Source organism: Gopherus evgoodei, chromosome 1, assembly GCF_007399415.2.
Source record: "Gopherus evgoodei ecotype Sinaloan lineage chromosome 1, rGopEvg1_v1.p, whole genome shotgun sequence".
In the NCBI taxonomy this organism is placed as follows: domain Eukaryota; kingdom Metazoa; phylum Chordata; order Testudines; family Testudinidae; genus Gopherus; species Gopherus evgoodei.
Window position 1 is genome coordinate 122,835,796 of NC_044322.1, and position 26,731 is coordinate 122,862,526.

At 42.2% G+C, this 26,731-nt stretch overlaps 1 protein-coding gene across 1 annotated transcript in view; it reads right to left on the minus strand.

Moving 5' to 3' along the window:
• HERC2 (HECT and RLD domain containing E3 ubiquitin protein ligase 2) overlaps positions 1–26,731 on the minus strand; it is a 199,988-nt gene that overhangs the window by 57,026 nt on the left and 116,231 nt on the right. Inside the window, 14 exon segments of the mRNA XM_030571144.1 lie at positions 6,297–6,387; positions 7,076–7,219; positions 7,354–7,435; positions 10,379–10,490; positions 11,110–11,285; positions 11,923–12,014; positions 12,174–12,279; positions 13,218–13,408; positions 18,026–18,165; positions 18,414–18,522; positions 23,989–24,114; positions 24,664–24,832; positions 24,930–25,028; positions 26,538–26,680. Coding sequence (XP_030427004.1) covers positions 6,297–6,387; positions 7,076–7,219; positions 7,354–7,435; positions 10,379–10,490; positions 11,110–11,285; positions 11,923–12,014; positions 12,174–12,279; positions 13,218–13,408; positions 18,026–18,165; positions 18,414–18,522; positions 23,989–24,114; positions 24,664–24,832; positions 24,930–25,028; positions 26,538–26,680 — 1,780 coding nt within the window.

The window sequence follows — 26,731 nt, forward strand, 5'->3', positions numbered from 1 at the left end:
TGGAGGCCCCCAGACCCTACATGCCAGCCCAGAAGCATGGTCTCTGATCTCTTGGTCCCGCTCTGCACAGGATGGCATAGAATGTTGTACACCTGGCTGAGCCTCCAACCTGCAGTGCAGGGAGCCAGAGGATGAGGAAAGAGGTGCTCATTCCTCTTCCAGCTCTGCTCTTCACAAGGGGACCAGACCAAACAAACATTCATTGTCAGCTGTCTGCTAGATTACTGAAGATGTTTCTTGTGAATATCACTAAAGCATTTGCCTGAGAAAGTAGAATGTCTTTTTGTTAAATTCAACCTGCTCACTGAATTCATAGTCTAGTTTTAATTTAAGTAGGTTTTCTAATGTGGTGTACATGCTACAACCATTATTAACGTTTCTAAACAAATTACGTAAGGCTTTGCAGAAATACTATTAAAGTTGAAATATAAGGACCCAGTCCTTCCACACTGTCCCAGCAATGCCTGGCAGGTGCAGGGTTATCAAGGGGACATCATGCAGGCAGCAGCATGGATGTAATGCCCACTAGTCAAAAATATTTTCTGCTTATAGATATTTTCTTCTATTTATTAAACAACAAACAATATATGTGCCTATACTTGAACTAATAAAGCCATATTTTGTCCTCCCTTGTCTCAAACCCTCCCCTTCTGTTTGTCACCCACACACTTGTTGAGTCATGTCTATCCTGAGACTTAAGCTCTGAGGCACATGCTGTATTTTTCTATACATTGTGTAAAGATCCTAAGAACACCTCTGAGAACTACACAGTATGAAGATCAATTTTCTATTGAATATGTTAATATTAAATAACTTGAAGATTTCCCACAAAGAGTATAAAACTATTTCTCTCAATTTTTCCTTGCTAAAAAGTGTTTGAAATTCATGAAGAACTTTCAAGAGAAAAAATTTTACTCCCTAGCTCAAAAAAAGCATGCTCACCATCAAAAGAAACAGACAGAACAACAAAACCTCTTGGCAACTTTAAAGACACCATACTTAGACTACAAAATTAATAATACAATAACAACTTAAGTAGATGGTATGGTGTGGGTTGTTGGTATCAAATACAATGTTTGGTACTTTTGTTTTACTGCTTCAATAAAATATCTGATTTCACACAAGTAACTTAGCTTGAGTGAGCTATCAAATACTCAGCTTCTAATTCAGCTTCTGCCAGAAAACATTTCAAGCTAACAGATATTTGGAAATATTAGATTTACAGATTAATGGTGCACCAACTTCTTTTTATTTATGGCCTGTCTACAGTATACCACAGTGTAGTATCAGAGTCCACTATGGCCTGGTCTACACTACGCGTTTAAACCGATTTTAGCAGCGTTAAACCGATTTAACGCCGCACTCATCCACACTACGAGGCCCTTTATATCGATATAAAGGGCTCTTTAAATCGGTTTCTGTACTCTTCCCAGACGAGAGTAGCGGCGCTAAAATCGGTATTACCATATCAGATTAGGGTTAGTGTGGCCGCAAATCAATGCTATTGGCCTCCGGATGGTATCCCACAGTGCATCACTGTGACCGCTCTGGACAGCAATCTGAACTCGGATGCACTGGCCAGGTATACAGGAAAAGCCCCATAAACTTTTGAATTTCATTTCCTGTTTGGCCAGCGTGGAGCTCTGATCAGCACAGGTAGCAATGCAGTCTCCTGAGAATCGAAAAAGAACTCCAGCATGGACCGTACGGGAGGTACTGGATCTGATCGCTATATGGGGAGAGGATTCAGTGCTAACAGAACTCCGTTCCAAAAGACAAAATGAAAAAATATTTGAAAAAATTCCCAAGGCTATGAAGGAAAAAGGCCATACCAGGGACTCAGTGCAGTGCAGAGTGAAAGTTAAGGAGCTCAGACAAGCCTACCAGAAAACCAAATCAGCAAACGGAAGGTCCGGGGCAGGGCCGAAAACATGCCGCTTCTATGCTGAGCTGCATGCAATTTTAGGGGGCTGCGCCACCACTACCCCACCCCGTCCGTGGATTCCGAGGTGGGGGTTGTAATCTCAACCATGGCTGAGGATTCTGCGGAGGGGGAAGAGGAGGAAGAGGAAGACGATCTTGCCGTGAGCACACAGCACTCCGTTAGCCCCAACAGCCAGGAGCTTTTTGTGACTCAGACGGAATTACCCTCCCAGCCCTCCCAAGCCACTAGCCCAGACAGTGAAGCCATGGAAGCGACCTCTGGTGAGTGTACCTTTGTAAATATAAAGCATGGTTTAAAAGCAAGCGTTTTTTAATGATTGATTTGCCATGAGGGCCTGGGATGCATTCGCGGCCAGTAAAGTTACTGGAAAAGTTTGTTAACATGTCTGGGGATGGAGCGGAAATCCTCCAGGGACATCTCCATGAAGCGCTCCTGGAGGTACTCCAAAAGCCTTTGCAAAAGGTTTCTGGGCAAGGCAGCCTTGTTCCGTTCACCATGGTAGGACACTTTACCACGCCATGCATGTAGCAAGTAATCGGGTATCATTGCATGACAAAGCATAGCTGCGTATGGTCCTGGTGCTTGCTGGCATTCGAGAAACATCCGTTCTTTATCTCGCTTTGTTATCCTCAGCAGAGTGATATCGTTCATGGTAACCTGGTTGAAATTCAGGAATTTAATTAAGGGGACAGAGATGGCCATTTTCCTACTGGGTTATTGCTTAAAAGAAATCCTTCCTTGCACGCAGCCAAGCGGGGAGAGGGGAGGAAGGATAGCGCTGAGCTTTTTTGCATTTGGCTAGCAGGAATCTTCCCAGCTACCAGCCACGCGGGGGTGGGTGGGGAGGAAGGGGGGTGATTAGCAGTGAACTTCCATGATACCAGCCATGCGGTGGGGGGAGGGGTAAAGCAATCATCCTAGAGAATTGGATGGGGGGGTTGGCTTCTGCTGCTGCATGTTAACAGGAAAGAAGCATCAGAGGGCACTGTGTATAGGAAGGCTCGAGAAGCCAAAAGACAGTGGCTTACTATTACCGCATGCAAGCTGAATTCTGATGCCTGGACCTGCATCTGTGAGATCTGTAACACCAGAGCCGCAGGCACTCAATATTAAGATGCAAAATGCAACCTTGTAGTGAAATCACATGTGCTATGTAAGGTGAATAGTGTTGTTCACTGTGAAAGAGTTTAACCATTGTTCTGTAAAACGTATCTTTTTAAACACTTCTCTCCCTTTTTTCCCCTCCCTCATGCAGCTGCACATTCTTCAAGCCTCCCTACTCCATCCCGAAGGCTCTCTCAGATAAGGCGCAGGAAAAAGAAGACGTGAGACGAAATGTTCTCTGAAATCATGGAAGTAACCCGCAATGAAAGAGCTCATCCGAATGAGTGGAAGGACGTGGTAGCAAAGTACAGGAAAGATGCCAGTGAATGTGAGGATAGGAGGGACGAACGTGAGGATAGGAGGGATGCTCCAGATGAGAGGTGGCGGCAGGAAGATCAGAGGTGTAGGCAGGAAGATCAGTGGTGGCGGGATGCAACGCTGGAGCTGCTGCGTGATCAAACTGACATCCTCCGACATCTGGTGGATCTTCAGGAAGAGCAGCGGGGTCACAGAATGTCGCTGCAGCCCCTGTGTAACCACCCTCACCACTCACCATGTTCCATATCTTCCTCACCCAGACGTATAAGAACGCGTGGGGGAAGGCTTCGTGCACCCGCCCATTCCACCCCCGTGGACAGTCCAACCAAAAGGCTGTCATTACACTGAAATGTGTTTAATGGCCTTTTCCATCCCTCCTATCCTCCTACCAAACCACACCCGGGATACCCTGTCAGTTCTCTGCCTCTTTTTATAATTACTTTTTAATAATGAATACATGATTTTTAAACGATAGTGACTTTATTTCCTTAAGCAAACTGTAATCGAAGGGGGAGAGTGGGTTGCTTACAGGGAAGGAGTCAATAAAGGGGGTGGGTTCATGAAGGGGAAACAAAACAGCAGTCACACTGTACCCTGGCCCGTGATGAAACTCATTTTCAAAGCTTCTCTGATGCACACCGCTTCGTGGTGTGCTCTTCTAATCGCCATGGTGTCTAGCTGCGTGTAATCAGCAGCCAGGTGATTTGCCTCAGCCTCCCACCCCGCCATAAAGGTCTCCCCTTACTCTCACAGAGATTGTGGAGCACACAGCAAGCAGCAATAACAAAGGGGACATTGGTTTGGCTGAGGTCTGAGCGAGTCAGTAATGTGCACCAGCACGCCTTTAAATGGCCAAATACACATTCTACCACCATCCTGCACTTGCTCAGCCTGTAGTTGAACAGCTCCTGACCACTGTCCAGGCTGCCTGTGTATGGCTTCATGAGCCATGGCATCAAGGGGTAGGCTGGGTCACCCAGGATAACTATAGGCATTTCAACATCCCCAACTGTTATTTTCTGGTCCGGGAAGTAATTCCCTTGCTGCAGCAGTTTAAACAGAGCAGTGCTTCTGAAGACAGGAGCATCATGAACCCTTCCTGGCCATCCCACGTGGATGTTGGTGAAATGTCCCTTATGATCCACCAGTGCTTGCAGCACCACTGAAAAGTACCCCTTGGGGTTTATGCACTGGGTGCCCTGGTGCTCCAGTGCCAAGATAGGGATATGGGTTCCATCTATCGCCCCCCCACAGTTAGGGAATCCCATTGCAGCAAAGCCATCCACTATGACCTGCACGTTTCCCAGCATCACAACCCTTCGTAGCAGCAGCTTAATGACTGCTTTGGCTACTTGCATCACAGCAGCCCCCACAGTAGATTTGCCCACTCCAAATTGATTCCCAACTGACCGGTAGCTGTCTAGCGCTGCAAGCTTCCAGAGGGCTATTGCCACTCGCTTCTCCACTTTGAGCGCTGCTCTCATCTTGGTATTCTGGCGCTTCAGGGCAGGGGAAAGCAAGTCACAAAGTTCAAAGAAAGTGCCCTTAAGCATGCGAAAGTTTCGCAGCCACTGCGAATCATCCCACACCTGCAAAACTATGCGGTCCCACCAGTCTGTGCTTGTTTCCCGGGCCCAAAATCGGCGTTCAATGGCTAGAACCTGCCCCATTAACAGCAGGATCTCCAAAGCGCAGGGGCCCGTGGTTTGAGATAATTCTGTGTCCATGTCCTCATCACTCTCATTGCTGCGCTGCCATAGCCGCCGCCTCCCCCTCACCTGGCTTTGCAGGTCCCTGTTCAGCATAGACTGCATGAGAATGCGCGAGGTGTTTACAATGTCCACTATTGCGGTACTGATCTGAGCAGGGTCCATGCTTGCTGTGCTATGGCGTTTGCACAGTTCACCCAGGAAAAAAGGCACGAAATGGTTGTCTGCTGCTTTCACGGAGGGAGGGGTGAGGCTGTACCCAGAACCACTCGTGACAATGATTTTTGCCCCATCAGGCACTGGGCTCTCAACCCAGAATTCCAAGGGGCGGGGGAGACTGCGGGAACTACGGGATAACTACCCACAGTGCAATGCTCCAGAAATCGACGCTAGCCTCGGACCATGGACACACACCATCGAATTAATGTGCTTAGTGTGGTCGTGTGCACTTGACTTTATACAATCTGTTTTACAAAACTGGTTTATGTAAAATCGGAATAATCCCATAGCGTAGACGTATCTTATACTGCTCTGCAATTCTAAAGCATCTTCCATCAGGAATCTCAAGTAGCATAAAAATTTTAATACATCGCAATAGCCTACCTGATCCTGACACTAGGACTACTAACGTGAGTATGAATTATTGCCATATGATAAACAAGGGGCTTGACATGAGACATAGCTCAGGCAGGTACGGTAGCACCAATTCACCATGGAAAAAGCACTTTTAGCTTTAATTTGTTTTATCAACCATTCAAAAAACTTTAATGGGCCTCTTACAGAGAAACTTAGGTGAAAATTGTGAAGAACTTCTAGAGAGCATGCGTGTAACTTTATCAGGCTGTGGCAGGCATTTCAATACCCCCACCACCAACCAGTGCATATTGGCAATCACTATTTCTGCTGCCTCTCACATAACTTTTCAATAATGAATATACAAAAGACACCGAATTAAACACTGACCTTGCGCATTCAGATAAATCTATTTCTAAAAAGCTATATTAATTTTAACTTTAGTATCCCTTTAAAACTATTGAAATTGCAATAAAAGCTTAGTTTCCAACATACAAAACTGATATGTATTGCAGAAGAATCTTTTTGTAACACAATTCTTTATTACTAATATATTTAAATACTGCCACTGCTTGCTAGCAATGATTCAGTATCATTTGTTTGAAATATTTCCTATTTCAAGGTACTAATAGAAATTATATCCTTACATTCTGCTGAAATGGCCAAGTTTTCCATCGTCTCCTTCGCCCCATGAAAATACCTTCCCATCAACAGTTAAAGCCATAGCATGCCGGCCACCTGCAAAAGGTTTAAACTGCAAGTTTCAAACAGCAAAGACTTATTTCTTCGCCCTCTAGTATGGAAGACCAGAATGTGCACATAGTCAACAGGGCAGCAGAAGTCAAGCAAAAGCCAAGAAACATCCCATTGGTGCTGCAATTTAATACAGTGCTACGCTCTTCACTCCATAACTCTAATATATTCAAAAGCATTAATTTTCACACGGTCCACTGAGAAGGTGAAAAAAAAAAAAACTTTTTTTTTTTTTTTTAAAAAGTATCCCGGGTGAACATTTTCCCTCAGTGAAAACAAATTGCTTACATAACTATTTTCAAAGTGAAAGAGTTAGCTAACATTTTTTTAAAGGAAAATATTTCCACTGGATTGACCCAAAAAATTACACTATGAAAAATAAAAAATTATTCTGAATTTAACTTTCAGAAAGATACCACAACTTCATAGATCAAAAAAATTAAGAGACTAAATTCACAGATTTCTATGGCCACCAGATGGGATCACCAGATCATCTAGTCTAACCTCCTTTATGCAGGCCATAGAACTTCAGCCAGTACTCCTGTATTAAAGGCTCTATTCTATATCCTCGGCACAAGAACCATAAGAGACTAAGTGCACAAGAGACTACTTTCATTTTAAGCTTAAGTACATAATGTTTATGTTCCCATGGAGAAATGTAAAGAATCAGTACCTGAGTGAACAGCCACCTTCTTCACTACATAATTACTGAGAGCTGTAATCTGTCGGGGAATAGGCACAGTTCCACTGGATAGGCCTAAACCAAGTCTTCCATTAGTGGCTTCTCCACAGGCATATACTTTGCCCTCTACAGTTACTAAAAGAAAAAAGGTTTTAAATTTCCATTAATAAAAAAATCACAAATGAGAATTTATTCCTACCTCTTAGAAAATAATTTTACTTTTTATTTTGGGGCTGGGAGGGATGGGAAACCTTGCACAGTTATCCTACCTGCAAAAAGGCTTTTGGATCCACCAGCTACCTGTACTACATTCAAGGCAGAAAGCGTTTCAGAGAATGAAGGAACCTTGATCTAGAGTGTTTGGAGAAGAGAGAGAGAGAGATTATTGCATAAAATCAGATTTAAAAGTCATTACTTGTAAAAGGCAACCAGTTCTTTGCAGTGAAGTTCTAGTATGATAAACTGATTTATCTTATTTAACTAACCACTGGTTAATAAAATTGTATTTATTAGCTTTTCAGTGGCACTCACTACCCCATTATCCGGACACCTCACAGATAACCAATTAGTTACTTCATTGAAACAGATCAAGTGCTTAAAGCAAGGGAAGAGTGTGTTATATAAAATGGAGATAAATAAGTAACCACCACAAGGAAAAGGTGCAGTAGGATATACAAATTGTTGGGGTTATTTAAACTATAATTTTCTTGAGTAAACAAACTCTAAATGTCAACCAGTGTATCGGAAATCAACATATATGAGCGCACTGGCAAAATTTATTTTCTCTGTATCTTTTAAATTGCAGTTAATCCAAAAGTAAAGTTCCATAACAATATGGATTAGCTGTAATCAGAAAACCAGTGACAAAGTAACCTATACACCCCTTCATTACAATTAAGTCTTTTGTCAGGCTGACTTTATATAAACAGAGGCCGACACTTTTTCAAGTGTTCATCATTTACATACACCTCTACTCTGATATCTTATAGACTAACAGACATTTTGGAGAATGAGCTTCGTGGGTGAATTTTTGTATATTGCCATTCCTCATATCTGATTTGTGTCCACTGATCCTTTTCCGTAGAGACTGTCCAGTTCGGCCAATGTACATAGCAGAGGAGTATTGCTGGCATATATTACATTGGTGGACGTGCAGGTGAATGAACCGGTGATGGTGTGGCTGATCTGGTTAGGTCCTGTGATGGTGTCACAGGTGTAGATATGTGGGCAGAGCTGGCATCGAGGTTTGTCACATGGATTGGTTCCTGAGCTAGAGTTATTATGGTGCAGTGTGCAGTTACTGGTGAGAATATGCTTCAGGTTGGCAGGTTGGCAGTGGGCAAGGACTGGCCTGCCACCCAAGGCCTGTAAAAAAGTGTGGGATCATTGTCCAGGATGACCCTCTGCTATGGCAATATACAAAAAACCTGTAGGAGAGCACTTCAACCTCCCTGGCCACACTATAGCAGACCTTAAGGTGGTCATCCTGCAGAAAAAAAACTTTAGGACTAGACTTCAAAGAGAAACTGCTGAGCTTCAGTTCACCTGCAAATTTGACACCATCAGCTCAGGATTAAACAAAGACTGTGAATGGCTTGCCAACTACAAAACCAGTTTCTCCTCCCTTGGTTTTCACACCTCAACTGCTAGAACAGGGCCTCATCCTCCCTGATTGAACTAACCTCGTTATCTCTAGCTTGCTTACATATACATACCTGCCCCTGGAAATTTCCAGTACATGCATCTGATGAAGTGGGTATTCACCCACGAAGCTCATGCTCCAAAACGTCTGTTAGTGTATAAGATGCCACAAGATTCTTTGCTGTATTTACAGATCCAGACTAATACGGCTACCCCTCTGATACTTTCATATAACGCTGTCCTAGGGAGTGAAAAAATCTTAGCGTGTTATAGGTGAAACCGTGTTATATTGAACTTGCTTTGATCCACAGGAGTGAGCAGCCCTGCCTCCCCGGAGCACTGCTTTACCATGTTATATCCAGATTTGTGTTATAATGGGTGGTGTTATAGCGAGGTAGCGGCGTATATTAACGTTAGGAATATCACCCTATATTACTGAAGTAAATATTTATTTACTGATATGCAGCTAAAAAAATCGTGTGTTACTAAAAAGACTTCTCTATTACAATTAGTGAAAAAAAATTCTGAAGGATAATTGATAAAACATAGTGAAAGGCTGAGGGTTTGCATTTGGTTTTTGTTATGGCAGCTTATCCTTACCAAAAAAAGAGATGCTGTTTACTTTTAAAAGGTTTCTGGCTTCTGAAACTTGAAAGTTTTTATATTTTATTTGCCAACTAATTTTGTCTCTCTCTACGGCTTGATCCAAAGCCCACTCAAGTCAACGAGAAGAATCCCATTGACTTTAATGGCAACTGGAATCAGGATCCAACTAGGGAAAAAATCATTTCTCCCCCAAATTGTATTTCTAAATTGATAAGTTATGTATCTGTGCACTGGCATCAGTGTCAGCTATAATATGAGTAACTCTGGAGTGGACAGAGAATATAATACTTTTGTAGATTTTTACAATCCTATATGAACTTCTGTAAACAAACAAGTAGATCAATTTTTTTGTTCTTATTTTAAAATAGGAGTGTTCCTTTTACTCAATTGAATTTTCAAAGTAATGACATCTTTAAATGATTAAATAGGTTACACATTTCTCACGTTAAACCATACTGCAGATTCCTAAAAAAACAAACAAACAGGTGTGTAAAGGGAGAACGTGAGTGACAGGTTGAGAAGATGCACTTACTTGAACCTTCTCCTCAAATAATTTTTCTCATTAAAATGGGTTATACTAGTAAGGGTCATAATTCATTTTCTTTCTTTGGATCACTGAACCAGCACCACTGTAAAATTGTGAATTTCCTGGTGTGGAAATAATTTGTACTGACCTACAAACTAAGCATCTCTGCAACAATCATTTCTACAGCACACGATTGCAAGTTATTGACTACTACGATCTTTCAGAGTTAAAAGCATAATCTTCCACCCTTTGAAAGCTGGAGTTTAAAGAGAGAAGTCACCTGCTTCAAGAAGGCAGCTTCTAAAAAATCAAACTGGAACTGAAAATGTAATTTTAAGATCCAATTTCTCAATCTGCCAATGACAGACATTTGAATGCTTTTTCAGCCCTGGAAAGCCATTAAGTCTAGTCCTGGAGGGGTTTGACAATGGACCTTAAAAACTTTGAATTCAGTGTCTGATTTATGTACTTTGTCAGAGATTTTGTGTTTTACACAAACACTTATTGAACAAAGACGATACCTTAGAACCCTTTAGTCCTCCCAACTGATCTTTGTCATTCAGTCCCCAAACAAAAACTTTGGTTCTTATAGTAGCTGCTGATTCCAGCCCTGCCATCTTCTTCCTGACAAGACTGGGTACATTGAGAAAAATAGAAAAATGTCAGCTCCACAGCCTATATACTGTGACATTTGATAAAATATAAAAACCAAGTCAAGGTTTAACAATCTGTTTTACATTTTGAAATGTAAATATCCTCTCTGTGAAATTAAACTCAGTGTAGCTTCAGAGTTGTGATCTTCTGAGACCACTATGTTCACTTTATACCTGTTATAAAAGAAATGTTTTAATAGTCTGCACAGTGAAAGTCCTTTAAAAGCGCAAGAGACCCACAGAACTGCAGGATTCTACACTGTATATTGGACATATCATACAGTTAAAGCCACTACTCTGAAACTACTCATAAATGGAGTTCTAGCTGTTTTTAACAAATCAAAGCATTTTTCAGCATGAGGCAGCAAAATAAATGATGAAAAAATTGTTATCACTGGATAGGAAAAGTATCACATAGGAAAGACAACAAGTATACATCAACTAATGTCTTAATTGTAAAACTTGTTGAAACTAGAGCCTGGGTGTTTTGTTTTCTCTAGTACACAATAAAATAAGTCATTTGAGTTGCACAGCCAGTGCTGACATTCTTCTAGTTTAAGGTTAAGATAGTAAGTTTATTTTTTTTTCCAATTCCCTACCTCCCAGTGTTGGCTTTATCATCATCCTCTTCCTCATTATCAGAAGCAAGGAAAGGAACTGCAGCCAAATCTTCATCCTCTGCCCGGATACGCCCCAGTATGCTAAGACCATGTATTTTGCAATCTATTCCAGAGCTTCTGCACTGCTTTATAGCAATCTCAATATACCTGTGATACTAAAGAAGAAAGAGTTAATTGCAGTCTTTCGGGTCTATAAGTTTATGGAACATGGAGGATTTAAGATTTTTGCATTGCTGAGTTCCGTCTGTTTTAGAAGTTGATTCTGTAAGATAAATCAAAAATCCTAGTTTTCTGCCCTATTTAGGTGGCAATTTAACAGATATGGATGTTCTCAACATGATTGAAGTTTGCTATTAGACTATTTCATTTCTGGGAATGATCTCACCTCCAATCTACCACTAATATTGTGCCCTTCTTGCAGCAACTGGCCACAGTCCAGATTTGTCTCCCGAGGCTGAGGAATAGTCACTCCACTTCTGCCACCCAGCAGATCTGTACTTCCAACCATACCTTTGAAAAAAACCTGGTACATGTATTGTTTGCTTGGTTCTGAGGCACTGGCTTTTAAACTGAAAACCTGTAATTTCACTGGTATTTACTCATAAGACTAGTAATTGTACACATGGACAGTGATTATGCAAAAGCCAATGTTGTGATTAATTATAAGCACCAACATATTGGAAAAACAAAAAATCAAATATAATACTGCAATAACCAAAGGTACACATGGACACTTCTTACAGCAAGATACATTTCCAGTTTGACCATCTGAGAGCTTCTCCTCAAACTTACCTCTATACACTCACTAAGAAGAGGCACTGTGGTGTCCGCAGGGTTAATGTTGATTGTCTTTAGCTCTATAAGGTTATTTAAAGAATTCCCACCTGTAGAACATTGAAATAAACTGATTTTAAAGGCCATGTACCAACACCATACTTAAATATTACGCCTATCTGAACACTTTACCAAGTTAATAATCAATATTTGAGCATTAAAAAAAGTTTTAAAAAACCTACTTTTGAGTACAGTTAAATTTCATGTACCTGAAACCACAACAAGAGAGGGCATGTAGCTGCTGTCTGCAGGATCAACTATCATCTTCAGTCTGTGGACAAGTACATCAGGGAAAATCTCTAAACGAATCCAATGCTAGAAAATAAGTGGTCACACATTCAATGAAAATCCCCTTGACCACAAAATAAAAATAGTTAACTTACTGTTATTTATTTATATTGCCAGTGATTTACTATAATTCAGAAGAATTACAAACAATTGAGAAGAATAAATCTTAGCAAACTGTGGCAAATTGCTGGTACTGTTATGCTGGGTCTCGCGCTCTCTCTTCTTTGGGTAAGGTTCAGGGCGCCATTGCTTGCCTCTGAATCGGTATTTTAATTACCCCACTAGTGTCCTTGAGGAGAGGAGTGGAGAGGGAGGGACCTGGGCCCATCCTCTTCTCCAGGTCCCAACCCAGGGGCCCTGAGGTTTGTGGTGAACCACTTGAACTAGCGGTTCCTTCCCCAGGCTACTTCCCTCTCCTGCCCTTCAGCTTGTGAAGGGCTTCTTGCTCTCCTTCTACACAAGCCAGGTGCCCCTTACCTACGGTTTCTTTTGGATTTCTCAGCCCACCACAGCACTCCTCCAAAAACTTTCCTTTTGTCTCTCTTCAAAACTGTTCTCTTCTCCAACTACTTCAAACTGCTCTCTGCTCCAACCAAACCTTCCTGCTCCAACTCCCACACTGTCTGACTGAAGCGGGGGTTTTTATCACATGACTGACTGCTGGTGCTCTAATTGGCTTCAGGTGCTCTAGTTAATCTATAGCAAACCTTCCGCCCCTTGCAGGGAATAAGGCTCCCTGCTAACACTCTCCTGCTGCCCTCTGGTCATGCTGTATCACAAAACTTAAAAATCATATTTAGAGTGGAACACATACATCTAAATATAAACTTTAGACGAACTGTATTTGTAACATTAAGATGACAGGTGATGCATAAAGAACAATACAAGATGCACTAAAAGACTTTTTTTAAAAAAAAAACTGAGCCACAGTTGGCATAGCATTCAGAAGTATAGCGTAAGCTTGCCTTTCCTTGTGAGCCAGAAGACTGCCAACATTGTTCACTGCCATCAATCAAACGTGAAGCCTGATTCACAGAAGACGACACATTCAAATTCTTAACAATTCGTGACCAGTCATCCAGTAGCATTCCTCGCTGACTACTATGATGTCTCTTCAGCTGTTTTCCAGAACGCCCACAAAATACAGGAGACTGACCTATTTAGTTCAAAAAGTTATACTATAAACCATATATTGTGAAAGAAAATTACACTTTATTAAAAAAAATACTATGACAAGAGCAAACATTCAAATCAGACTTCAAAATACATACATAGTTGTCAGATAGACTATTTAGCCCAAAACGTATTTGGAAGTGAAGCATGAGGATTTGGTCATGTTACTCCCATTAAAAGGACATAACTTGAAGTGTAGTTCTTTTAAAAAAGGAATTAAAAATAGTTTCAAGCACTACACATATCCATGAGTCCTCATGCCCATTTTTGTGGTAGTCACATTTTCTTTTTTTTTTCCCCCGATCTTCTCTGGTGTTGGATGTATGTTGTATGTCTGACTGTCACAAGGTGAACCCAACTACAGGCCACTGAGGTGCCAACTTCACCAATGGAAGAACGGATCTGAGAATCCCCTTCAAAATTCTGGTTGTTGTAGGGTGCATGAAGATTGTACAGCTATCCACTGGAGTATCGAAAGCACTGCCTGCTGCTAAATGAACTCAAAGGGAACTGAACAAAAACCCAAAGACATATGGGTAAGTAGATACTCTAAGATAGCATTGATTCCGGTGGAGTCCAGATACAAATTCCTTTGATGGATCCAAGCAGACAAATGCTTCCATTTAACTAAGTAACAGATTCTTGTAGACTTCTACTTTGGTTAAAGATGAATTGCACCCTCCTGGAACACAAACTTTCTATCTCCAATGCCCATCCAAATACCAGGCTCTGAACTGTAGCTGCCTGGACTGGAGTGTGTGGCCTTGCCCCTGTGTTGCATTAGAAGGTCTGGCAACATGGGGATGTTCTTGGATGGTCACACTGACACCTTCAACAGATCCACAAAACAGAACTGTCTTGGCCAGTTGCATGCAAATCACAACGACTCCAGCTCTGTCTTGGAGGAACTTCTGTACAATCAAAGGAATTGGAGGGAGGCATACCCCAAGCAACCCTTCCATAACATCAGATGGGTATCTCCCAATGAGTCTTTGCCCAGGGCTGCTGAGGATCAGTACTGAGGAAGTTTTTGTTCACCTGTAAGGCAAGAGGGTCCCAGGCTGCCATTCCCCACTGAGCAAAGACATTGTTGAGAACCAACTGTGAATTATCCATTTGTGACTTGGGTAAAAATGTCTGCTCAGGTAGAATTTGCATCCCTGGTAAGTATGCAGCTGATGGGATTATGCAATGTCTGATTCACCAATTCCAGAAGATGACTGCCTCTATGCCAGAGGTGGGCAAACTACAGCCTGCAGGCCACATCCAGCTCGTGGGACTGTCCTGCCTGGCCCCTGAGCTCCCGGCTGAGGAGGCTAGCCCCCAGCCCCTCCCCCCTGCTGTCCCTGCTCCCCTGCAGCCTCAGCTCACCGCGCCACCAGCACTCTGGGCAGCGCGGCTGCCTCCGGCCAGACGGCACAGCTCCCAATCCTGCCGCTCTGAACGGCATGGTAAGGGGGTGAGGAGTGGGGGGTGTTGGATAAGGGGTAGGGAGTCCAGGGGGGCAGTCAGAGGACAGGAAGCAGTTAGATGGGGCAGAAATTCTGGGGTGGGGGGGGAGGACACACCAGGGGAAGGGGAATTGGGGGGGGTCGGATAGGGCGTAGGAGTCCCAAGGGCCATGTCAGGGGGCGGGATCTGGATCGGGATCGGGGCAGTCGGAGACAGGGAGGGGGTGGATAAGGATGGAATCCGGGGGGGGGGGGGGTCAGGGAACAAGGAGCAGGTGGGGGGGGTTGAATGGGTCAGGAGTTCAGAGGGGGGCAGTCAGAGGGCGGGAAGTGGGAGGGGCAGATAGGGGGCAGGGGCCAGGCTGTTTCCCTACCCAGCCCTCCATACAGTTTTGCAACCCCCACGTGGCCCTCAGGTCAAAAAGTTTGCCCACCCCTGCTCTCTACACACAAAAAGAGAGATCTTGTTCTCCCTTGCTTGTTTATATTAATCACCATTGCCATATTATCCAACATTACCCGAACATGTTTCGATTGGATGAGTGGGAGGAAGGCACTGCAGGCCCCACACACTGCCCTGAATTCTAGTAAGCTGATGTGCATTCTGGACTCCCAGAATCCAGACACTTTGTGACATATGCTTGCCCATGCACACACCACTACTCAGTGGAAGGCACCATTCACAATGGTTGCCTCATTTGTTGGTGTGAGAAAAGGAATCCCTACCTGAACCTTCTCCGGTTTTGACCATCAGAGAAAAGAGCTTAATACCTTGGGCATAATTGTGACCTTCTCCTTTATGGTGCCCTTGTCTTGTGAGTACATAGTGGGAAGCCACGCTTGTAGGCATTGCAGATGAAGTCTGTGTTACATGTGTGCATGAAGCCATGTGGCCAAGGAGGGAAAGACAAATTCCAACTCAGATTCATAGACTTAAGGTCAGAAGGGACCATCCTGTGTCTGACAGTAAGCTGGTTTACAAGAATGCTTGTGACCTAAAAATTTTTCAAGAGGTAGATGTGCTCTTGCTGTAGTCAAGTCTAACATCACCCCTACGAAGTTTATGCACCCTGTGAAGGACAATGTGGATTTTTCGTAATTGAGGCAGACACTCAGGGAAGGTAAAAGACTGAGCTGAACACAGGTTGCTCTGTGGACCTCTGAGTAGGAGTTGTCTGTGAGAAGACAGTTGCCAAGGCACTGAAAGACTAAATTATTTTCTTCTCATCCAAGCAGCCACCACAGAAAACAATTTTGTAAACGCCCTTTGTGCTGTTGCCAGGCTGAAGGGGAGAACTCTGAATTGGTCATAGTCAAAGAGGAAATTGAGGAATGTCCAGTGGGCTGGGATGGACATCTATAAAAAGTGTGTCTTTCATGTAGAGAGACACAAGCTATGTGCCCTCCTCTAACCAGGAAATTATTGACATCACAGATATCATGCAGAATTTTACTTACTGGATAAACTTGTTTAAGTAAAGTAGATGGAGAATTGATCTCCATCCTCCATTCCGCTTGGGGATTAAGAAGGAGAACAGAATCCCATGGTGTTGAATTAGAATCTTTCCTAGGTCTCCTGTGAGCAGCAGGAAGTTTACCTCCTGTTGTAAAATCTCCTTCTGAAAGTGGTCCCTGAAGAGGAACTGAAAAAGGGGTTTGTGGGCAGGAGTTACCACCCTGGATAAACTCTAATTAGTTCATTAGCCTGTGGTTAGGGCCTTCCAGTTTTTGCAAAAATGGCTAAGACGACAGCCAAACATCTGAATAGAGGAATGAAAAGGCATAAATAAAGGACACAGGTCTTGACAGTCCCATCAAAACTCTTCACTTGGGGGTTAGAGTACGAAGTGGTGATAGATGTTGCAGAGGCGGGTTTCCTGGGTTTACATATCCTCTATGTCTTGCATGGTGGCTCCTGAGGATGTTAATGATAAAGACACTGATGTAGCACCTACAGACCCCACTCAGGCCTCTGTGAGATAGTACTGATTTTGGAGCAGCTTCCACTTATCCCTTCTGAAGAATAGTGTACCTTGATCCCCTCTATATTATGGTTCTGTATTAGCTCCCATCACCATAATAACCAACTTCTTCTTAGTGGAAGTACTCTGAAGGCCTCAGGTCACTCTCTCTCAACTGGTTCCCCATAGGAGAACTAGTTCAGGAAAGTCAGATCCCTCTGGAGACCTTGTATTTTAATGAGTCACCTGTCCTTTCGTGTGCACTGGATATTAGTGATTATCAGCAGAGAATCTACTTTAGCCACCTCCACATCCACACTAGGCCTGGAAATGTGAAGGAGGGAAAAATCATATGTCATTAAACATTAAGGTCTGGCTGACCTGAGAATCAGAAGGAGAAAGTCAAAGTCAAATGGTATGAGATCAGACAAACTAGGGAAAGGGAGGAGAAGAAAAATGTAAAAAGAAAAGAACTCATTGTAGATCCCAGTAGTAATATTAATCAGGAACACAGGAGCTCAGAACTGCTCTGTGTGCCTATTCCTGCTTCAGAAGCAAAATATTTTAGTGGATTACCAGCAGACTGGTCACTGGGAGGGGTGCCCTTGCTTCTCAGACCTCTTAATAGTCTCCAGGTCATGCAGAGGAATAACCTCCATCCATTTTCAAGGTCACAATCTTGTTCTAGAGCAGTTAATGGCTGAGCTGCCATGCTCCTTCTGAAGAGGAACTGCAAAAAACCTAGGTGCACTATTTTCATCTGATGGCATGAAGGAGCTATAGATGTGTTCGGATTGGCAGTGGAGAGCAGTAAGATAAAGTCATTATTTCATTTTATTCCCACTCTAGTTGCAAACTCAATTCTGACATAACAGAGAGTAACTGTCTCTTAACACTACATTAAATATCATTTAGCACAAAAATATGAGCCATCTAAAATTTTTTTTACTCAGGATCCTAACATTAATCATGCAGAATACCCACAAAAAAGCTTAAAGGGGCATTCTGATACATTCAGTACTGAACTGCAACATAAGGTCTTAATTTGTACTAAACAATTCATTTCCTAGTAAGCTAGTTACAATGTTAAACTTCCTAATGTAATAAAATTAAGCCTAAAAACATGATTTCAAGAGGTATTTAATGCATTTTAAATTAATGTCAGCAATTTCTAGTTTTGAAATATACCTGGTTCATTTATTCTGCCGAATGTATGCCGGGTGTTATGCTTTCTGGTTTTGAAACAGGTTTCACAAAAGTCAAAGTCATCACAGTTTCTACATTTGAACCTAGGCCCATTGATAGGAAACATCTGACAGCCATCACACCTGATTTTAACAAAGAGACAATTAATATGGTCGATGTGAAAAAATGTTAAGATTCTCATGGCACAGAATTTATTGTAACAGCATTCATACATGAAAATGTTTCTTTATTCCTCCCCTCCACAGTCCCTTCAGCTTGTGAACAAAACTGCACACAGTTTTCTATCATACTTATCTAAGAAATTTCAGTTATAATAGTAAAGTTATATGCCAAGTGGTTCAAGAAATGACAGAAATGAAAACTAACTTACGTGACCCCTGGATGAATGCTGGGGACCAATTCCATTTCTGACAATAAACCAGTCCAGTGAGACTGCTGAGGGAAGTCTACGATGACATCTTTTCCATTGGCACTAAAAGCTGTGACAAAACATGCAGAGACAGATAATTTTGTGAAAATATCTAAAGAATTAATTAGAAGTGGCTACAGTCTACTAGCCAAAATTGCTTTTTATAAGCGATTCCTTCTAGGAAGTTAGCATTTATTTCAGAATGCATCTTTATTCTGATGGAATCATCTCTCTAGTCACAGTAATCAAAAAATAAAAATCATGCAAATGTTTTGCCAGCTTTTAATCATTTAACATTTGCACTGTGGCCTAGCTTTGTTCCTTCATGATATTACTTGAAACAATATTTGTGTTACCTATTTTTCCTAGTATCAGAGGGGTAGCCGTGTTAGTCTGGATCTGTAAAAGCAGCAAAGAATCCTGTGGCACCTTATAGACTAACAGCCTAGTTAGTCTATAAGGTGCCACAGGATTCTTTGCTGCTATTTTTCCTAATGCACACATTAACTTGCACAGTTTAGGAATTTCATGAGCTTCTCAAAGGAAAGACAAACAACACGACTATGCTTGGAAGGATTAAATTTATATCGTACATATCAGTAAATGTCAATTTCACTGTACACATAAAAACCAGCAAAAAAAATTATTTCCATCAATAATCAAAATATACAGATAGGCAAAGAAAGAAAAATGCTGCTTCAGAACTTAAGAGTTTGATTTAAGGATATTTACTTTGTATATTTTGACATGATGTTGACAATGTGTGTTTTAATAGTTATAAAACTAACATTCTGAATCTCAAAATCTACTCATTAAATATGTCTGACCCTCTCAAAATTTCCCGCAACTGAAAATTTGATAAAAATAGAAAAAAATGCTTAAATTTATAACTTTGCCAAAACTGTGAAAATTTAAATAGATAAAATCAAAAAAATCTTAAAAAACTTGTTTATAATTTCAATGGATATCAAAAACAAATTCTGTCAAGCCACTATTATGATATTAGTCATATTTTATCCTTTCACATAATCTAATCCTCCTATCATGTTATCATCCACTTCTATAGGCAGAAGCTAGGCAAGATCTAGCTCCTACTTTCAACTTTTCCCATAATGAGAAGTCTTACTTAAAGAGAAAAAATATTTCTGGCTCAACATGAAGGAAGCTGTACAGATGTTTCTAAATAACTCAAGAACCAGCTGTGACAATATGAGGAATCATGTATATGCAACTTATAAAATTCTGGTTGATATTATGAAATTGTTGTATCATGGAATACCTCTGTGTGGATATGTAACCTGCCAGTTGCTGACAGGGACTGAAGGACCGCTCTGCCAGACCAGGGACAATAGCTAGTCATTAAGCTTTATGATTATTCAGGTGGAAACATCTTAGGAACATTGGGTTGGCTGAAGTTGGAGAAACTACCTTCTCCCAAGTCCATATGCAGGGAGGAGAGTGGAAAATCACAAGCAGGACAAAGAAAGTAGTTGTAGATGGGGGACAAATTCAAATGACTGAGACAAAACAAACTTTGGGAATGAGACCAGGCATGCTTCTGTAACAATGATGTCCTGTTTACCTGTGAGGACTAGCCAAGGTCAGAGAAAACTAGTTGATGTATGGAGGACAGAGACTCCATGGATTCTGAAGAAAAGCCATGAGCTGCAGGAGAAGGACCCTGGACACCCCAGAGGGCTCTGCCCAAGCCCAAAGAAATGGAACTTACCTACCTGGAACTGGAGGTTCTTTGCGATACGTGGTCCCTATCTGTACTCCATTTGTGGGTACACATGCGTACCATGTGCCTGAGTCTAGAATTTTCTGCAATTAGCATCCATTATCCTGCATGTGTGTTGCAGTTCTCCTCATTCTCGCAACCAAAGGCATAAAGGGCAGTGTGGGCCAATGCCTCTCCAGTTTCGTGTATTTACTACAATTCAAACAATCTGCAGCGGAAAGTCGATAGCGGAGTACAGATGGGGACCACACGTCTTGAAGAAATTCCAGTTACAGTTGAGCAACCTCCACTACTTCAAGAGATGGTCCCTTATGTGTGTTCAACACATGAGAGATTAACAAGCAGTAGACAGACAGGTGAAAGGATGCAAGTGATAGCCAACTGCAGTACCACTCACTGGACCAGAGCATAATGTCTCATGAAGGTATGCAAAGTGCTCCAAGTAGATGCTTGTCATATCTTTAGAAGTGGTACATCTCTCAGAGATGCAATCAAAGTAGCTTGCCCTCTAGTAGAATGAGCCCTCAACCTACTCCTGGGGGAATTCTGTGCCACTGCGCATGAAGAATTTGAGAAAAAATTAATATTTTTTGCACAGAATTTCCTTTTCCTCTCGCAGAAATGGGCTGAAGAGTTGCTGGCCGCCAGTAGGGGTTGCTGGACCCGGCAGAACCCAGCTTGAAAGTAGAAGCCACTGCTAGGAGAAGGGGGAGGAGGAGCTGGAGGGTTCCCAGCAGGTGCGGTTCTCGGTATGCTCTCAAGGAAGGAGGCAGAGCACAGGAATTTCCGTACAAGCCTGGGCCATAGCATCAGGCTCTCTCTCTCCCTCTGGATCCCCGGGCTCTTGATGGGAGAGGGTGCAAGTGTCTGGGCTCTGGAGAGGGGAGCAGCTGAGGTCTGGGGGGCGGGGGGAAGGTGGTGTGGGTGTCTGGGCTAGGGGGTGCCCTGCAGCTGGGGTGTGGGGACAGAAGGTGTAGATATCTGGGCCCCTTGCTGGGCACTAGCAGGGGAGGGGATAGAGAAACAGGAAATGGGTTATCATAGGTGTCTCCTTAACTCTCTACTGGAGGAATTTTGTCTCTGTATGGTTACAGACAGTTGCTGATAGGTATTTTGAAATAAATTACCTAAATAATTGAAACTGGTGTGATTATATAGTGTTATTTTGACAAATAAAATATGCAGAATTTTTAATTGGGGGGGGGGCAGAATTCCCCTAGGAGTACCTCAACCCCTCTGGAGGGGGAATACAAGCTAGCTGATAATAGAGTAATATAACCTGATATTCATTCTGAAGTCTCTGCATCAGTATAGCTTGACCCCTTGATCTACTATGGACACAAACAGTTTAGGTGTTTTTCAAACATTCTCTGTTCTTTGTAGATAAAAGGTCAAAGTCTTCTGGACATCTAGAGAATGCAGACATCTCTCTTCATTTGAGGTATGCAGTTTTGGAAAAAATACTAGTAAGTGGATTAACCTGACTGACATGAAACTCGTAAACTATTTGAGGAATGAATTTAGAGTGGAGTCATAACAACACCTTTTCTTCATAGAAGGCAGTATATGGTGAGTCAGCCATGGGTGCTTCCAGCTCACTGACTCTACTGGTTGACATTACAGCTATTAGAAAGGCCACCTTCAAGAACAGATAAATCAAACCATGTAATTAAGAGGCTTAAAGGGAGATTTAGTGAGAAATGACAGATCAAAACTGAGGTCCCAGTCAGATATGAACTTCACCAATGGTGGAAAGCATCTGAGAATGCCCTTCAGAAATCTAGTTGCATCAGGATGAGTAAACGTTGTATCCACTGGAGGATGGAAAGTGCAGATAACTGCTAAATGCACTTGCAGAAAACTGATCGTGAAATCCTAAAACTGAAAAGTTAAGTACATGCTTTAAGTTAAAGGGCAACAAGAGGAGCTGAGCCCAAGAGAAGAAACACTTCCATTTTGCTGAGAATTCCAGTATGCATTATGGAAACCCACAGGGTCCAAATGCCTTGTGTGTTCACCCATGTCAGCACCCCAACCCAGGAGCGACGTGTAACTAACGATGGTTGCCTCAAGAGTCAGTGTGAAGAAAGGGATCCCTACCCGAACCTTCTTTGATTTTTGCATTAGACGAGAGTCTAAAACCCTGAGTGGAACTGGAACTTTGCCATTTATGTTGCCCTTCTTTGATGAATACATGGAGAGAAACCTGTCTGGTAGGCAACAAAGATTAAGCCTGGCAAATGGTGTTGTGTGTGTGCATGAGGCGAAGTGGCCAAGGAGGGAATTCTGACTGATGTTCTGGGTCTGAAAGTGACTTGATGTATGAGAGCACTCGGGGCCTGAAACCTCTTGCTGTGCTTGAGTACAATATCTCATGGATGTCAATGTGAATTTTTCACAATTGATCCAGACACCTGCAGAAGGCTGAGCAAAACACTGGTTATCCACTGGACTTTCTCATAGGAATTGCCTGTCAGATGCCAGTCGTTCCACACCCTCATGAATTCTGGGAGGGAAAAGAGCAGCAGGTGCTGCAATTGGCAGAAATATTAGCCTCACCCAGGCAAAAGAGGCAACATTGACATTCATCAATCACCAAAAAGGAGTGAGGGCAGGAAATACAGTTTTTGAATCTCAGGACCCTGGGCATAATTCAAGAGCTCTCAGGGGAAAAAATTGCCAAGAAGAAAACATGAGAAAGCACTATCTAACTATACTATGCTGGACTATATTATAAAGACTAAAACTACAAAAATCTAACTATATACAATATTTTACAGCAATGATACAGTATAAAAAAGGGAGTCAAAGACACCAAAGATTCTGACTCAAACCATAAAGTAGTTAAGAAGGAACTGGAGATGCATTGGCCTGCACCACCCTTTTATGCCCTCAGTTTAGAGCACAAGGAGAGCTACATTGCATGTGCAAGCCAACAGATGCTGGTTGCAAAAAAATTCTGGACTCAGGCACATGGTGCACATGTGTATCCCATGTGTGGAATACACACAGGGACCATCACTCAAAGAACTCTGAAATAGATGAAGGAACAGATAGGAAAATGTGTATAACTGTGTTTATTATTTAGTCTAGATCTGTGTATTGCTCATGAGGCTAAGTAAAGAGTAATGGTGTTTAGAATCCTGTGCAAAATCTACCTGTGTATGTGTCTGTTGGCTTTCACTGTCATGCTCATGAAGAGTTAAATTGTAAACCCTGAGCACCTATATGACATGAGTTCTGGCTGTGTGTTCTAAAGCTCTGAGGAGTAAGCACAGGTCCCAAGGGCTAGGCAGTTGGACTACAGGATCTCGTTTCTCAGAAGAGATGCTAGACAAAGAATCTGCACCTTGAGAGAGCGTGCCTTGAGACCCCAGCCAGGGGCAGTGCCTTGATTCTGTTCAGGCTCAAGAGGCTTCAAGAATGCACAGGTCCTACTGAGGTGGTCTCCAAACACAACAGCCTAGTGAGCGTCCACAGCTGGGGAAGCTCTACTAGAGCTGGGTGTGAGACACCACCACACACCAGTTCTCATGTGTAAAAATACCTTTGAGAAAGCAGATCAAAGTATTAACAAAAAGGGGACAGAAGAGCATCTGTGTTTCCAGCTTACACTGGACAACAACAACAAAAAGTCTCTATAGTCTCTTTAATCATTATACAGTCTTCCACAGGGCAGTATCAGCTGCTGCTGTGCCAAATGTTTCTCTTCCTTTCATTTTATAAAACAAGAATAATATTCATATAGTTTAAAATGTGTAATTTTTTTTTTTCATTTTTGGAAGTCTATATTACCTTTTACAACCCCCACGCTCCTGTGAGTAACAGATCCCCATTTGTATTTAGGTGTCGTAACTGAGGTTTTCACATGCACTTTGTCGCCAATCTTAATGTGAGAAGGAGAACTCTGTGGTGGGAATCCTATAAGTTTAAAAAATAAGCAAGTTATTTTTTAAGTCTGCATTCTCCTTTGACATACTGTACAGATACTTACTAGACCAGCGGTCCTCAAACTGTGGGACACACCCTCCAAATGTTCAGCGGGGAGGGGGGTTTGACATACAGCGGGCCCAGGCCAGCCCCTATGGGGGTTGGGGAAGGAGTGCCACCAGTCCTGCTCTGCTCCCAGACCAGTTCAGACCCCAGCCACAGTTCCACTTCATCTCCAGCCACAACTTCACTCCAGCCCCAGCCAAAACACAGCTCCGGCCCCAGCCACAGCTCCACCCCACCCTTTGCTCTGCCCCCATTCCCTCTCCGCCCCCAGGCCAGTGCTGCCTCTAGCCCCAGCTCCTTCCCCATACCCAGTTCTGCTCCTCACTCCACCTTCAGCCCAAGCTGCTTTGCTGAGCCAACTGCGCAGTAATGGAGCGAAGGCATGGACAGATTCCATTGCTGGTAAGGGGAGGCGCAACAGGAAAAGTTTGGGCACCATTGTACTAAACAGCAGTTAATGAATACTCAACTCACCTATAAGCTCAACGTGGATATATCTGACCCAGTAAGTGCCACCCTTTTGTTGCCAATCACATTGCACATTGAGGTCATGTAGTCCATCTCGATCCAATTTAATAACTTTACCTACATCTCCTTCACAAACTTCCTCATAGGTCCTGCAGCATCTAACCATCATCCCCACCTAGACAAAACAAGATCATAAAATCTCATAAAGCCTGCAGTTAAAGGAGCGTTTAGGGAAAAGTAACATTCCACACAGCTTTCACCACCATGTTTACCTGAATGTTCTCTCGTATATACACAGCATAATCATCATTACTTAAGAAATCAGCTCGTTTCTTGTATGTTTGGCTCTCTGTAACAACAGCACCACTAGACTGTAAAAGAACAAATGCAACAAAAAGAAGGAAGTTTTAAAAGTGTGTAGTTGCTTTCAGTGGAGAGAAATAAGCACATTGCAGGGACAGTGAAGAAAAAGAACATGGAAACAGGATAACTCTGTGATTCAACTCACTAAAGGGCTAGCATTTACAGTCTGCTGCACTTGAGACTATAGCTTAGTACCCAGAATCAGAGGGCAAGCTGAGTAATAGCAAGTTTCCAGGCCTCATGAAGCAAGCCAAAGAGCTACTATTACAAAAACTGCTCAGAAACAAAGGGGGGGAGAGGAGGAAACAAATCTTTTTCATTTAAGCCACCTACTCAATTATTTTCTCCGTAAGTTTTTCCTGTGAAGAAACAGTGGGTGAAATTTTGGTGACATTGTTTACATTACTCTTTGAGATTATAAATATGCTTTGTATTGTATACATTAATGTCTGGTTAACAGAACCAACGTTAATAAATGGGGTAACACTATCTTCTCAGGGAATTCTCTCTTTCAAGAGCTGAAGGTATCATCTAAAGAAAACATGGCAGGAAAGACTACTTCATTTTCAATGACAATTCAAGGAAAGTTATTGTTGTTTCAGCACTAAGAGTAAATGTTCTAAATGGCACATTAAAGGCAAATGTATAGAACTATAAACTTGCTTAGGTTACCAATTCGGATAATTTACCACTAAATTCAGGGCTTATCTTCTTCCCAAATACTATGCATCCCTTGCTATTGTGATTAAGAAACCAATCATAAACCAGTACAAATTAGACACAGGAATCTGAGGAAACCAAGAATACTGCAGATATTCCTCTTGACTGCTATTTACTGATATAACCTCTGATACACAGATTTAGGTTTCCTCGAAGCATACAGAAAAATAGTGCAAATTCGTATTCAGAACTGCGATGGGTGACATTGTTAGTTTGATAGGCCACTTTATGGTCTTTGCCTTTGAAAACATAGTTTTTATAAACAAAAAAATTAAGTGATTTCACTTGTGGCTTTCAGTGCCATTCAAGTCATGCTTTGAGTAGCCAAAGTATCATACTTTTATTTTTTCGAAACACTGGAGTAGGAGAAGGAGACACACTTTAAAAATGTCTAAACTTCAAATTCAGTCAAGGTTGATGTAGTTTCCAAAATAGGCTAAACTGAATGTTTCTAATCATTCCTGAAGCCTGAACTATCTGACACACTGGTGACACTGAAATGCTTGTTAAGGCACTAGCAAAGTGTGTTGTCTACTGTAAAAATTCACAAGTGTAGTCTCCTATAAGAAATATATGACCAGTAGTTATGGTCCACAGTTCAGTATTGAAGAAAAAAGCGAAGTGAAATGCTACAGATGCAGGTCTTTCAGAACTTAAAACTGTTGATGAACAGATTTGATGGGGGTAGCATGACACCCTTACGCTATCCAAATTTGTAAGTAAAGGATATAATTACACATCTTGAAATCTATGTAGCATATTTTTTAATCAATTTTTGAATGACTGTAAATACTAACGACAGGACAAGCAGCCTCAGCTTCTTCCACATCTTCTACCATCTCCTCATCTGAATATTCATCAGACACAGTGTCAGCATCTGAGAGATCAGTAATCTGGACATCAGGGTGATCCAACAGCCAACCAACCAAGGCTTCCACTCCTAGCAGAGAAAACAATGAGCCATTCAAATTAACATGGGCTTCTTTGGTAT